Source organism: Cyprinodon variegatus, unplaced genomic scaffold, assembly GCF_000732505.1.
Source record: "Cyprinodon variegatus isolate N-32 unplaced genomic scaffold, C_variegatus-1.0 Scaffold537, whole genome shotgun sequence".
NCBI lineage: Eukaryota > Metazoa > Chordata > Actinopteri > Cyprinodontiformes > Cyprinodontidae > Cyprinodon > Cyprinodon variegatus.
The window spans coordinates 329,815-345,403 of record NW_015150990.1 but is presented as its reverse complement, the minus strand read 5'-3'; the positions used below and the strand labels follow the sequence as shown (position 1 = coordinate 345,403).

The following is a 15,589-nucleotide window of genomic DNA, read 5'->3' as shown; positions in this document are numbered from 1 at the left end:
TTGCACTGCTTCAAGCAGCTCAATAAAACGACTAGAAACCATAGAAACGTAAACTAGGATATACCTATGGCACATGAAAGCAGTGGACTTACATCACAAACAGGCTAAACCCATTACAAGTCCAGAGGGTGGGCAACACATTGCCTTGTCCCGCTTCTCTAAACAAAGCTCCAGCTGTCAGGGAAAAAAAAAGAAAAGAAATAAAAAACTGGTAACATATACATTAAAATTTTATCCCTTCTTTTTCTTCTCTCTGAAGTGGGAGCTCCTGAAACCCTAAATGTGTAATGCCATGCTAGATTTTCATGGCTGTGCCTTAGTGGAATAAAAGATAAATGCTCAACAGCAAAAAGGGTGCGGGGTGGGTGATTTACTCTCTGATGCTAGAGGAAGACAGTTGCTTTTTCAAAATCCAAGTTTTGGTCCTTTATTTTATTCAGCAGTGAAATGCCATGAATACAGAAAATAATGTCTGTTACAATTCTCAACCATGACCTTCTAATGTCAGAGAACCTTTAACATATGGACACAGTACACAGGAAGGAGTAGTATCAAAAAAAGTTTGTTGAATCTCGATTAAAATAAAATGGAAAAACAAAAAAAAAAAAATCACCAATTACATAAACATATGTTTGCTACAGTCCCAATTTACTGTATACATAGGGGGGGATCATATTCTCAATTATTAGAGAAGGATTGCAGTAGAAAGGATACATGACTCAACTGCCAGACATAATGCTTCATAAAGTATGCACAGAGGTACAAGCAATAAATACACACATTAGGTTAAAGCCTTACAGCTACGCAAAGCAGATGCAGAAAAAGCAGGTTTGCTATTCTTAGCGAGCAATGAGAGAGAAACAGTAAAAATTCAGGTAAGTCAGAAAAGAAACACAGAACTCTTTTTTTTTCCTCTTAGAAAAAAGTCTGTTAAATTTCATGGGTTCACCGACATGTTTTTTTGTTTTTTGTTTTTTTTCCTTTTTTCTTTTTACATAAGTATGCACAGTTATCAAAATACAGACAAAAATCAACCCAGAAAATCCAGACAATCCTTAAATCTAGTGGAGGAGCAGATTGCAGGTCTGGAGGTCTTTCTGGTATTATGTGCAAGCAACTATTTTAGACATTTTTTTTTTACTTAATTTGTACAAAACCCATGCAAATCTACAGGTAATATGCATTCTGTGGCTGACAGGTTTTATCCCTCTGAGGTAATGCACTCCTATGCATTGTAACATGTAGGCCATCATCCCAATGAGTTTTATTATATTTCTTTTTGTTTCCAGTCCACCAAATGAATTTTAGACATGCATTTTTTTAAAAACACAATATTCCCCTTACATGTAATCTATACATTATCATTCTACAAATGTTTGCAGACAACCTATCACAATGCGACTCCTCCATATCTTGACACAGGGAATGTAAACAATGGTCTTGAGACAAGCGTGGAAAAGTGGGACAGCTCTCCAAACTCGTGCAATCTTTCGTAGTTGTTCTGTTGTTGTGCAGAGGTAGAAGCTTTTAGAAAGCCTATTTTGGGTAAATGCGAGTACCCTTTATTGTTTTTCCTTTTAAACGACAAACGAAGTGCCCTTTTTATTTGGTGTAATAAGATTAAGAATGCTTTTTTTTTTCCCCCAAGTCACTGACTCCTATCCTCTTGAGGTGTCGCAGCCAACAAGTACTGCTTTTGTACAGTATCTGTGTGTTTGAGCTCTGGCCTCACAACTTGGACTCGCTGCACGCACAGTACGGCTAGGATTTTGGTCAGAACGGGGCCAACGCGTTGCTCCTTTAAAAAGCCATAATATTGTGAAAACGGTAAAGCTGACCACCAGGTCTCTGTATGTGTGTATGCCAGACTCCAACATGGCGTGACTATGAGTATCGATGCTTATCCTGTACAAGAGGAGGCAGAATTTTGTGTTACTTTGGTTTACTGAAAACGAAAACGGCCGTTAAAGCAAAAACACTCAAGGATCAATTCTACCCCTCGGCTATTCGTAGCCCCATTTCTCACAGACTCATTTTCCCTCTGATTTCTCCTACTTTTTTTTATAGCTGTAAACTAACAGTTTCAATACCAAGTACACCATTCTGTATGCCTTCATTTTTTGATATGGTTTGGTGTTTTTCATAAATTATAAGCATGAAAAAATCCTCAGATAGAACGTAACTGGAATTAATAATGGGTTATTGGAAACCTTTTGAAGACATTTTTTTGCCTTTGTTTGTAGTTTTGACAACAATTTGTCTATTGAATGTCATAAAATTTAAAACCTTCCGGAAGTTGACTGTACTCAGCCATATTTCCTTACAGACTGAAGAATTTAACTTTAAAATAATGGTCATTAAAGCTGTAACAAATTGGTGCATGGCTGACAGAAATTGACCAAATGTAAATGGCACCAATTTTTACCAAAAAGAAGTCAGGTTTGAAATGAACAAAAAATGCTAAGGTACGAAATAGCAAATAAGTGAAATCATGGATGTACTTCTTCGTCTGTGATTACAAAATGTGCCATAAAAAGCTGTCCACCCATACAAGTTACTCTGGTGTGAACAAGCCTGTATAGTTAAAGGAAAGATAACGAGTATTGAATGAGGTTAAAGCAAATCTCACCTAGAAAAAGGTTACCTTGGATCCTCTTTCTACCATGGCTATCACTGTTTTGCTTTCCATGGTAACCAAGCCACATTATTTCATATTTACTTGAAATTATGACTTATTTGGCTTTACTAGATATTTTTCATGTTTGGTTAGTAGTGTTTTCAGTTATTTGATGCAGCTCAGAACAAAAACCGCCACAGAAGTAAAGACGTAAAAGTATTTGGACGGTCCCACCCATAACAAAAACAAAGGTTTGAATGTGTAATGCATAACAAAAATACAATATTAACACAATCCTCAAAACATCAAGATGGTTTTACACTTATATTGAATACACAAAATGATTTATTTTGGTTATGGTCCATTTTTATGGTTATTTCACTGACAGAATGCCTGGCAGTGGATAACCGTAACGGACGTTTTTATGACTTCCCAAATTACACATGAAGAATCAGCACTTGTTTCTGATCTGATCATCTTTGTATAGGGCTAAATGAAATGATCCCAGAGGTTTATTCCAAGGTAGTCTGTGGATAAAAAAAAGCTTCTCTTTGAAATAGTTTAAAGTCACAGAAGGTGAGACCAAAAAGAAGAGTTTGGTGGCTTCTGCCTGTAAGCTATTGGCCATTGCTAGTATTGGCTTTGGTTTCTAGCTGTTGCCTGTCACTGTTCGCAGGTAGACAAAGCTTTGGAACGCCGAGGTAAGAAGAGCAAGAGGAAAGATACGAAGAAATGCATTTTGTATTGTAAATGGCGCTTTTACACAAGCTCTTATTACTTCTCCTTTCTCATTTGAGACTTTTAATCACAAACACATAGACTGAAAGCTGACTTTTTACTCGATATTTTTTTTCTTTTTCTTTTCTCTGAACAGTTGTGAAAACAGTCTTGGTACTGCAGATGTGGCTTGAAGAATGCAATTTACAGTTGGTGATGTCTAAAAATCAGATATGGAAATTAATGGTTAAAAAAAAATGATAAAAAATAATTTGCTGAGTTTAATAATAGTAGCAACATACAGGCAGTGACACGATTTTCCGAGACTACTTCTGTGCAAATGAGAACAGAGCAACAACTTGAATTGAACCAGCAATCGTCTCTAGACATTAACAACTACTGTGGGCTGGGTTATTCACAAACGTAAAACGTCTTCCTTTTTGGCAGTTTAGGAGGCCGCTTGCTTTCAACAGAACATGATTTGCTTATTTGTTTCATGTGTCCACCTTATCAGTGAGTCCATCATCCTTTCACTTTATGTGGCCATGCCACCCCCAAATATAACAGGTCTCAGTGAGTTTTTTTTTTTTCTTTTTACAACAGACATCTCATGTCTGTCAGATTTGGGAATCCTAAAGGTCTGCAACAAAGAGTTCCTTTGGATTGGTCTCTATCCGGATACATGCTCAATAAATAGTCCCAGTGGTGAGAAAGAGAGTCAGCTGTGGTTGCTTGGACTGTGGAGTGGTTTTTTTTTTAGTCTTGTAGGTCTGTGTAAGAGAAACAGTGTGGTAGAGTGGAGGGATACGTTGACCAAAAACCATATCCTAGTCACTCCAGGTCTTCCGATAGGTTCCCTTCTTCCAGCTCCCGGTCATCGTCAAGTTCTGGACTGTGATTGGCCGTCGTCACGAGTGACATCGGACAGTCATCATCATCCATGTTGAGAGGCTCTTCCTTGACGTGAACAGGTGGCCTGTGAAAAAGAAAAATACGGTGTTTTAAAATGTTTTCTGCAACAACTAGGACTCAATAGAAAGCTATACAAAGACATCCTGATGATTCAAGGAGCTGGTATATGGTTTTCCCTTTACCTGTTTGTAATTAAGCATGGGCTGATTCCCAGTTTTAAGGTCTACCAAGGTTTTAAGGTGTAATTATTTCACTATTTTGTTAATTTGGTCATTCGTTTTTGACATTTCTTAGCATGAACTAGGACTGTTTGTCTCAAGACATTTTGTAACAACTATATTCTTTTTTTTTTTTTTTTGATATTTGCACTTATTGAAAATATTTTTTCCCATACAAGTATACATACCGATTTTACAGTTTCATCTTACAGTTTTCTTTCCCAACACAACATCCAACAGAATCTGCACATATATTCTGTACATGTATTGAACTGTAAGCAAACTATTTACAGTCTGTAACTCTATAAGGGTAACCAAACCCAAACAGTCTGATAATTCCAATAATTTTTACATTTTTCAGACTAAAATCTGATGGAAAAAGTCAGCCTTTCTATAATATAAATATTATGTATTATTTCAACCCAATCTTCCCTTTTAGGAGCTTCTAACAACTATATTCTTATGTACCAGAATGACAGATATAAGATATATTAAATCAAGGCTACTTTGTATAATCAACTTATTATCCATTATAAGGAAACAAAAAACATAAAGGTAATTAGGGCCCATGGAGTAGGAAGTAGGATGGGGTTAAATAACAAGAATGTAGAAAGTAAAAACTGGATGAATTGATTTAGTGATCTGGTTTTAAGCGGCTACTTTTCTACAACACAGAAAACTCTTCCTCACATCATTCCAATGCTTTAACAGCCTTTTTTATATTTGCAAGATGGAATGAAGGAGTGACAAAGTTTTCCCTGAGAGTATGCAGCACAGACTAACTTACCCGCCTACTTTCATTAACCATGGTTGTGCATTTCATGCTGAATAAGAAATCTGACTGTTTTGAAAATATTGCACTCTAGTTGACAAGATGACAGGAGGCCAGCTAGCTGAGATAGATCAACTAATTAGTCAGGTATAATCAGCTTGCTAACCAGAAGGGATAATATGGAGCAAAATGAAGCAACAAAATTATTCAGCTAGTTCTACATTTTTATCTTCAAATTAAAATCATTTATATTCATGCTTTAATATCCTTTATAATCTATTCATATAAGCATACATATTGCTTTCAATTAAAACATTTAAAGCATGTTTTCTATTCTGTTCATAAACTTTGTGTTTAAAAACTAGATAAGGTTGTCCATACGATGAGAACCTTACTCAGGCCCATGCTTGTTATACAATTTGTCATTTTCTCGTAACAAAAAAACCAAACAATCATGACACCTATTATCTAGTGAAAGTGAAAACCATGTTGTTTGCAAGACGCTAATTCAACACGATGCCTCACGTCTACTGTAAGTAAGCACATGAAAGTTGCATGAAAAACACGGCCCCTGTAAGGCCGATAAGCTGTGATGTACCAGACATGTTTGGCATTTAAAAGTTTACTGATGACACCAGGTTGAAATACATGAAAAAAAAGGGGGGAAAAAACAGGCCACATGATAAATAATGGAGAATTTCTCATCCCTGAGCCCCCTGGAGCAAAGGCAGAGGAGAGGCTTTTTTATCTAGTTAATAGAAAGCACAGCCACTCGTTAATATGCAGAGGCTGTGGTGTGTCGCTCCTCAAGAGGAAAAACCAGCAGCTTGCTTCTGCCATTAATCAACTTCAGCCCCGGCAGTTCCCTCGGACACCATGATACATGTTTTTAACTCTAAATGGATGAATATCTTTAGCCACTGTCAATAAGTGCTGGGCAGGAAGCAGCACAGGACGCCTTTTTCCTTCAGAACAACATAGGAGTGGGTGGAAAAAAGTGCTGGGCAGCTCACAAGAATAATAATGCTGTCACACACAAACAAGGTATAACATGATCCGGAGCCCTGGTCGGGGAGAAGGGTTTGTGCAACAATGATAAATCTGACAAAACCTAATTATTTCTGACACATCGGATGCATCAGAAAATCCCCGTAGACTCGGAAAGAGGAGAGGGAGACTTATCAAGCGGCGGCACCGTTAGGATGCTTCTCTCCTGGGCCGCCTTCATCAGCGGGGGGAAAGGGAGGGCGGCGGAGCCTTTGAATTTGAAAAGAATTTTTAAAAGGTACAGATGACTTGAATATTCACAGCCAAATACTGTAAATTAATATTCTGATGTGGCCGGGATGAGAAGATAGGAGGCTGATCTTGGCAGGATTGGAGCGGAGCGATGAATATTTCTGTTTCTGTCCTGTGGATTTACAGCGGGGGGTGAAAGGCAGAGGTTGCAGATGAGATAAAGCATCAAAATGCTACACCAAAGGCAAAATATTCATTCAGCGAACACGTTTTTTTTTAACATCGATATGTTCACTATTTTTTCCACACATTTCAATTTGTATCAACCATATTTCCAAGTCAGACTACACAATAATTACACACACGCCTGTTCTGCATACTAAAACTTACTTTGTGAAAGGGTCCAGATAATCTACTAGTCATATCAAAATATTAATGAGTGCATCTAAGTGATCCCACACTATTAAAATACTCCTCATTAGGATGTTTGGATGCCTTACAACAAAAAGTGATGAACAGCCGTATTCGCTTCGGGTTTCCAACATTTTATTAAAATATGTGGATGAGCCATTTAGTGCCTAATGGCTGGATGCCATTATTGAGTCACTCAGGGAGTAAATGCTGGTCTGAAATGCAGTGTAATAAATAGGCCGAGATGCTTGCTCTCATATCAATCGCAGATTAGCGTCTGCAATTGTGCAGAGGTAAAGCCAGGGATGCAAATAAGGTCATTAGTCCAGGGTTTTGATGGCGGTGATGGCGGGAATGGGGCCGAAAAAGGGGGAAGATGTTCATTACACCAAAGATGTGTGGACGCGAAACGATTAAAAATATGAGAAAAAAACAACATAATAATTGGGTTCAACATATTGTGTTGAATGTGAGAAAAGATGCAAGTTCTAATTGTGAGTTCAGATATTTCTGGTTATTACAGCCACCACTTCTTTTAAGCATAAATCCCCTTAGGGTGAACATGAGTTTATTACACATGCATACTTACACATACACACACCTAGCATGGCCCAGGGCAAGTTGGTCTGCGGTTAAGCAGACATCATTAACCTTTAGACATTTAGGGGAAAAGGAGGTTTGTCTAACAGTTGAGTGGACTCAGTTGGGCTTATGACTCTTCTCCAAAAACAGGTCTTCGAGGTGATGTACTATTTAGTTTTGTGCTACGAGCCGCTCTATTATTTAAAGACGTACAGCAAAAAGTAGTGCTGAGAAACACATTTTTTCCATTTCGAGGTTGTCGCGGACTACATGAAAGCTGGGCAGGGGCTGTGGGGAGAGAGAGGGAAGGCTAGACGCCTCTTTTCCTCCATAACAACTTGTGTCAGTGTTGAGGCGACTTGGCCACAGAAAGCGGAGGGAAAAGAGGAAGGGAAGAGTCTGTGCTGTTCTGTTACTGAAAATTAAATGACCTTAGGGAGTGCAAACACTGGGATTCTGTCAAGAGCATGGCAGATTTGCCTCACTTAACACTCCATTTCAGGGAAGTAAACATGTCCTAATATATTAACGTTCTATCACTTCTATTCTCATAAATAATGGCAATGGAAAGCATCCTTTATCCATTACACAAATGGTTAACTAATGTCGCAACGCAAACTTTGATAGACAGCACATATGAAGCATTAAAGGATATTTTCAGTGTTTGTTTCAAAACGCAGCCTTTGTGTCGGTGTGTGTATGCGTGTGTGTTCATTCACACAATGGCTTAGATGTCTCTGAAAGTCAAACACAAACCTTCTCTTTCAGCTACATAAAGTAGAGATGTTTAAAGTAATTAATTCTACACTTGCTAAATATTAATAAGAACAGTCCTGCATAAAATATAGCAGCTAAAACGTACACAGTAGTGGGATCACAAGAGCCTATATATAGATTTTAAACTGTATGACCACAAAGACAATGAAATCCTACTTAAAGGGAGAAGAGCGGCTGCTTTCAATGCAATCTAGAATAGAAATTGAGCTCTGCCCTGAGGTTAGTGTTAACTAAACAGATACTGATCCGGGGGGTTAAATGTCAAACAATTAAAGCAACATAGGGCGGGAGATACGTTCATGTAAGTGGAAAAGGTAGCTTAGGCTTTCTTTATCAAACAAGAACACTTAGAGATCTGAGAAGTGGGAACTGACACATTTCCATTGCGACTAAAAGTTCAAATGCTTTTAAAAGCCACATTTTTACATATTTAGCGCTGAAGAGATTAAAGGGTCAACTATTCATTAAGGTTTATTATTTAATCAGCAAACATTTTTTAAGTAATGCTTTTTTATGTCTCAGTAGGTCACTTTTTGTCCTACTTTTTTGTGTTATTTTATGTAATGGAGAACGACTACAAAGCACATGAGTAGATGGAAATTATACATAATTTGTATCTTTTTTTTAAGCTTAAAAGACAGCTGTAAGGAATGTAGCATGCATCTGTATTATCTGGACTATTATCCTCTGTAAATATGCATGCCAGCTGTATGTTTGTCTATGTGTAGCATCAAACCATAAGAGCACATTTTTGAAAAGTGTACAACACTATTTTAATAATGAAGCGTTACTTTATTCAGAGTCTGATCTAGTTCTGCATTTGGGTTACGATCTGAGCCATAAATCTCTGCAGCTCCTCCAGAGACATCATGGATTGCTTGGCAATCTAAATGCTCTCCTTCCATAGCTTGTCTGGAACAAACCATTTCTTGTTTTACACCATTTTTTTTTTGGATCATGGGCTGATTTTTATTTATTGATTTTATTTTTATAAGATTTTATTTTGGCGGGATCAGATTAAGGGTTACTAAAAACTAACGAGACCAACATTTTCCAGTTAGTAAAACCAATTGTACTTTGCTTTCTGTTAATCTTCTAAATGAACCTGCATTTGGTGCTTTATGACAAAATGTACAAAAGCTTAAGTAGTTTGAATATTTATGCTCTGAACTCCAGAACAGATAAGTTCCAGAATATATTTTACTTACATGTGTACTGGAGGGGAATACCCAGGGCTGCTGTGTCCGTTGGTGTCAAGGTGGTCAAGTGCGCCGTTGAGATCCTCGTGTGCGGACTGTAACATGGTCGGGGGGCTGCCGCTCAACGTTCCAGGTGGGCTGATCCCTATCAAGCCGGGTGGACTTCCGCCCAACAGTCCAGGTGGGCTCCCGCCGGTCGGTCCAGATGGGTCGCCCCCTAGCAGGCCGTGGCAGCTGCCTCCCATTGGGCCTGTGGCGCTGCTCATGAGCCCAGGGGTCCCCAGCAAAGGCAGGGAGGTCTCTGCCAGGGCAGCCTGCAGAGGAGAAAAAGAGAAACGAAAATAAGAAAAAGGGAAAATACTGATGAGAAGAAGAAGAAGAAGAATGAGGGGTGTGTGGCTATTAGGGAGCAAGAAAGATGAGAAGCATATGAAGCATAATTACATGAAATGTTCAGTGAATAAATGGTTTGCAAAGGCAGAAGGTATTTAGTGGTTTAGAGCCACTGTGAAGAGTGAAAAAAGAGACAGCTGAGGAATGAAATGATTTAACATAGCAATTATTAAATACAATATCCTTCTGTTATTATGTTGCAGGAAATTTTTCCCATGTGTGGAAGCTTGCAGATTACCTCCCAGTAACTGCCATTCTTATGCCTTTGAGTGGAGAGGCTATGTATTAATAAAATAATAAAAAGGCTCCCAAAAACTTTACCTCAAAATAATAAAAACTCCTGACACTTTAGCCTGCTGCACATTAAAGTTATATACAGTGATTAAATTTTTAAAGTTTTTGCCATGAGCACCTCGCTGGCGTACACTATGAAGCCAAATCATTTATGACAGGTTAGATAAATATTAATGCACATGCCCTTGCATTTGCACATGCCACAATCAATCTAAGGTGGCTGCAACAAACTGGGAGAAAGGGGAAAAAGGACGGGAACGAGGAAGGAAGAGATTCTGCTTGGTTTGACCACAGGGTGGCCTTCTGGGTCTGAAGGTGGACAGAAAAAGGGATGGATAGAAAAAAAAAGGCGTGGAGGGAGAGATAAGCCGAAAAAGTGCTTCAGCTCATGCTTAATGTAGGATTGAGTGAGGAGTTCTACCTGTAAGCTGGCGTTTAATGCCGTTCCATAGCCAAGACTGGAGGGCAGGTTCTTCACAAGAGACGGACTTCTAAATAGAAGAAAAAACAAACCAAAAAATAAATAAATAAATATACAAACCTCCCTATCCTGTTCACAACACACTGCTTGATCTAATCTCCATCATGTGCCTTGCAGAGATATGTATACATATTAAGGAAACATTAAGGAAATACATATTTTAATACAATTATGGAGGATAACAAATGTTGATTTTGATTTTCCTAAATTTTCTCTTCAACTGCTCATACTTGAATGGCTTAAATGGCAGTGGCGATTGCTATTTAATATATATTGTTCAACTTAAGCTATGAAAATGTGTAACATTTGTTATCTTTTCAGTACTAAATTCTATCTATTTCACTTGAATTGTGTAATTTGGGCAGACAGGAAATATAATTGTTATTGTTGCTTCTTAAAATAGAAGCACCGAAAGTTTATCCAGGACCATTTACCCAGAAATCCCTATATATATATTCCAGTGCAATCTTCAGAAATTGTAAAAGAAAACAAAAAATAAAGTCACCTTGTCAGTAATGCAATCAAATCTATAAGATGTACACTTTAACACTTTGACTTTTATTTAAGAATGGTAAGAAGAAATCTAGGCTTTATTTTGTTAAGTCTCATAGGGTGCAAGGCAAACTTGAAAACGGTCTTGCAACGCTTAATGTTTGAAAGGAAGGCAAGACAGAGCAGAACAGAAATATGGTGGTGGTAGATTCATAATATGTGATATCATAATCTGCTTCACTATTCTACGCTACCATGTTTTGGTCCGCCTCATAAAAACACTTGAAATGTATTGAAATTGTGTCAATATTTAAAAAGATTTAAAGGCAAATAACTGCTTTTGCATGGTTAAAAGCCAAAACTAGCCTTACCCTGTGATCTTCTGCGACCTGCGTTTCTGGTACTCCACCTCATCCACCGTCCACACCGCCCCCTTCACGTTTTCTACGCGCACAAAGCACTTGTGCAGGCTGAGGTTGTGGCGGACGGCGTTCTGTAGAAAAAAAGCGACAAGCACAGGTCAGACAAGATGAGGCAAAACAAATCATATTCACTCATTATCCATCATAAGGAGAAAAAAAAAGGCTTGAAAATTGATTTTTTTTTTTCACATTTCAAAAAAAAAATTCTTAACATTCACGCACCATTGATTTAATTAGTAAAAATTGAGTGAGAGCGAATGCTCTTACAAGTCCTGCACACAGTACATATCAATCAGAGTAAGTAGGCTAAAAGGAGGTAATCAGCATAGCGAATGGCTTATGGTGGTGACAGAAGTGGTAATGCCGGCCTTGATAATGGTGATGTCAGTAACCCTTCCTGTTCCAGAAAAGCAGAGCTCTTAATGGACACATCGCTTTAAAGATGACAGAGCTGCAAGAAGAAAAAAAAAAGTCTTCTAGAAGGCCTTGCATTGATGCGCATGTGTATTTAAGAGCATTTAAGTGTGTGTTAGAAAGAGTCTTAGACATCAATCGGTCCAAATATTCCTTTTTCAGTTTGTTTTCAATTCATTGTCTTGGATTAAAAAAGGTTGTGCATAAATTAAAACCACACTAACCTTAAGAAGGAAAATTATATGATGACATAAGTATGATTAAAGAATGCATAAGGCCCTATAAATAATAACCCCGGCTTTAATATCCATGTCTCTAATATTTATCATTTCCCTTTAGCTTGGTGTGTACAGCTCTTTCTGCAAAAGAAAGGGATTCCAAAAAGAGAAAAAAAAGAAAAAAAAAAAACTCATAAGCAGATCTTGCATCTGACCTGAAAATCCCATGATTTGATTGATCTTAATGCCCATGGCTCTGAATATGATAATTTTAATATTAATGAGCAAATGAGCAGTTTTATTATGCATGCTATATAGTTAGAACTAATAAGCTTCTGGGTGAGAGAGGAGAGAGAGAGAAAGGGAAAGTGGGATAGGGTGGGGGGCAGATCGCTCTTTTGAGCTGATGAGACGACGCTGAGATATTAAACTACCTTTCATTTATTTCGCTCTCAATTCTTACGAAAAAAAAGGAAAAAAAAACACATTTGGACCGTTAATCACATGACAAGCCCATTGCTGATCATCCTGCTAATGCTTACAAAGGAAATTGTGGAGCTCTAGTTGTAAATAGATCACCAGGAGATATTTCTAAAATCGCTGAAACGATAGGATTTGTTTGGGAAAGAAGGAGTGAAACCGGTTTTAAACAGGAGGAGCTTTGATTTCTTCTCGTGCAAAAGAAATCCTGAGAACACATCTTGTCAAAACACTGTTACACAGCAAAACATGGAGCATACTGTACCTAACAATCTAGGAAAGGGCACCGATCTCAACGCATGCCCCCTCAAATCCGTGATCACACACCCGTTTGCTCATTTGCATCCCAAATCCAAATTAATTCACTTTGCTAAATCTAGTGCCGTGACACATCTTGCATGCTGATGACTGGCTGCTGGAGTTTTTCCTCTGTACAGCCACTGAGGCTGAAGAAAAGGTAAAACAGATGACATGCAAGGGGACCACGGGATGAAACACTGACGACTCGGCTTAGTTTCCTTTATCAGCACACAGACACGCTCCTGGCTGAAAGCACGTGCTGCGGGACAGACATTTTTCACCACCTTTGTAAGGCTGGACAGGACCATAAAGTTGTAGCGACATACAAATGGGGTTCTTTTGTGTAAGTAAATAAAGAGTTCACCCCTCAATGACATCCCCATTCTCGCTTCCTCCCCCATGCTTTAGTTAACCCCGCTCCTATGCATTTGTGTGCTAAGATGTCTACCAGAGAGCTGGTTAACAGGCAAACCAGCCACCTTTCCTTGCAATTAACCGTTGATATGCGAGGGAAGGTGGTTTCAGGACTAGGAGGAGGGGTGTATCTCTTAACAAAAGGTGCTGATGATGGAGTGGCTGCTGTATAATTAGTGCGTCAAAGCCCTCTCCTATCCACACCGGGCCTCCGCTATTAATTGCACCAAATTAGAAAACGATATGTGAGGGGGGAATGATTCTTCCAGCTGTCATTTCTAAACAGAAAAGGCGGCGTGGTGGAAAAATAAATAAAAAGAAAAAGAATGAGCTCTATTCAGGAGAAGGAACATGAGGAGTACTAAATAAATCTGGGCTGTCTTCACATGAGCTTTGAGAGGATTACCTTCCAAGTTGCAGCGTTGCGTCGAAAGTACGCAAATGTGCGCGTGAACCAGCTGTAGATTTCGTTAAGCGTTAGCTGCATGTCGGCGGAGTCCATGATAGCCTGAAATGAAATGATCAATGTTGGTTTGAGAATGGCAAAGATGAGAAAAGGTGGATCAGTTTGTTTAAACCCTAATTAGGCAAAAGTCCATTTTTTTTCTCCCCACTCACCTGTCTTATGAGGGTTGCGTAAGTAAATGGCGGCCTGACGTCTGCATTCTTATAAAACTCGTAGTTTGGGGCAATCTCTGGAAAAATAAATACTGTGTCACCACCTGAAATAATTGGCAAATTTCATACCTTTAGGTGCTGAATTAGCTCAAGGTTTCATCAAATTAAAATGGGGAGGGGTTGGGGGGGGGGGAGGGACAGAGAGGGAGGGGTGGGTTGAAAGGGAGGGCACATCAAATCAGCACTTTCCATGTCTAACAAAATGCATTTTTAATTAATCTCTCTCGTGAGAGATATTAAATGCTTATACATTGGTATATGAGATCCATGTAGTTAGTTAGGGTTGAAGTGAATAATTTATGCTTCTTCACACTAAACACAGAGAGTAAATATAAACATCAAAGACGGGCCGTTTAAAATGCAAACCTTAATACATGGGATGTCTTAATGTAATAAATATTGTATTTTTCCACCATTATTTGAACTTAATTAACATTCATGCAATATTTATGCGTAGCGGAAGTTCTTGTCCGTTTACATTTAGAGTGATTAAATACAGGCTTGCTTTTATAAACCTCACAGACTTCTTAACACACCACTGCAATTGTGTTCATTTAAGATGTGTAATGTGCAATTCTCAGTTTTCAAACTATTAATTGCACTAAGGGTTGAGGCATAACTATAATTTACTGTTTCAGCATTCATTAAATTTTAAATTAAACCAATTTAAAATGACAAAAAAAGTGGAATTTAATTCAGTTATTAAGCTAAAAAATAAGGCTATAAAAAAATACTCTTCCCCTTTGAGGTTTTTCACATTTATATCACAATCTAACAGAACCTTCAGCAACTTTCCACTAGCTGCTAAAGAATCCCCATTGCATGATGCTTCCACCACCATGTCTTTAGCTCCAAATGTATTTATTTTGATTGCTACTTTGTAATGGCATTCATTTTGTGTGGGTCAGATACATTTTTTGTACAATATATTGAAGATCTTTGTGAAAATATATATATATATGACACAATACATTTTATCGGTTTCTTTGTGAATTGGTGTTGCGTGCAGTGCTGAGTAGTTGGTCCTACCCGACGACAAAGGCATGGAGTATTTGTCCGAGTGGCGTCTGCGCATGGCTCCCATGCTGGGGACGTTGGCTCCTCCCAATACCGATGGCACCTGGGGCATAGCAGCCATGGGCGTGATGGGGGCTGTGGGCGTGGTGGGCGTCTGAGGTAAGTTCGGGGGTGACGCTGAGGGCAGGTTCTTCGACATGGTGACACTCGACACCAAGTTGAGCTACAGCGCGAGGAAGACAAAATCTGAGTCATGACTCATGATGTGGGAAAGAGATACATACACATGTGGGTTAAGGAGGAGGCGGAAGGCATCATTTTGTGGTTTCTCTGACAGATTGGAGCGTCTGCACTGCTCCTCTCTAACACAGCTGTGTTTCCACTAACAAGGCTCGTGGAGAGGAGCCAGCCCATCTCCACTAATTACCACCACCAAATTGTATCATAAGAATTCTAATTAGAGCACGCTGTTCAAGATTATCCAACGATCAGCCTCCGTGTTATCCCAGCCCCATCTCTCTTTATCTCTCTATTTATCACAG

At 38.7% G+C, this 15,589-nt stretch overlaps 1 protein-coding gene across 9 annotated transcripts in view; it reads right to left on the bottom strand.

Annotated features, from left to right (window-relative positions):
* Positions 1-971: 971 nt before the first annotated feature.
* LOC107095319 (forkhead box protein P2-like) overlaps positions 972-15,589 on the bottom strand; it is a 117,653-nt gene continuing 103,035 nt past the window's right edge. For 8 of the 9 annotated variants that reach the window (XM_015391353.1, XM_015391354.1, XM_015391358.1 and 5 more), the window contains 7 exons: positions 15,060-15,270; positions 13,971-14,074; positions 13,759-13,860; positions 11,476-11,597; positions 10,553-10,622; positions 9,454-9,758; positions 972-4,310 (listed from right to left, as the gene is read on the bottom strand). In XM_015391353.1, coding sequence (XP_015246839.1) covers positions 4,166-4,310; positions 9,454-9,758; positions 10,553-10,622; positions 11,476-11,597; positions 13,759-13,860; positions 13,971-14,074; positions 15,060-15,270 — 1,059 coding nt within the window. In that variant the 3' untranslated portion in view covers positions 972-4,165. The remainder of the gene's footprint in view (positions 4,311-9,453; positions 9,759-10,552; positions 10,623-11,475; positions 11,598-13,758; positions 13,861-13,970; positions 14,075-15,059; positions 15,271-15,589) is intronic. The other variant, XM_015391357.1, reaches the window with a different exon arrangement.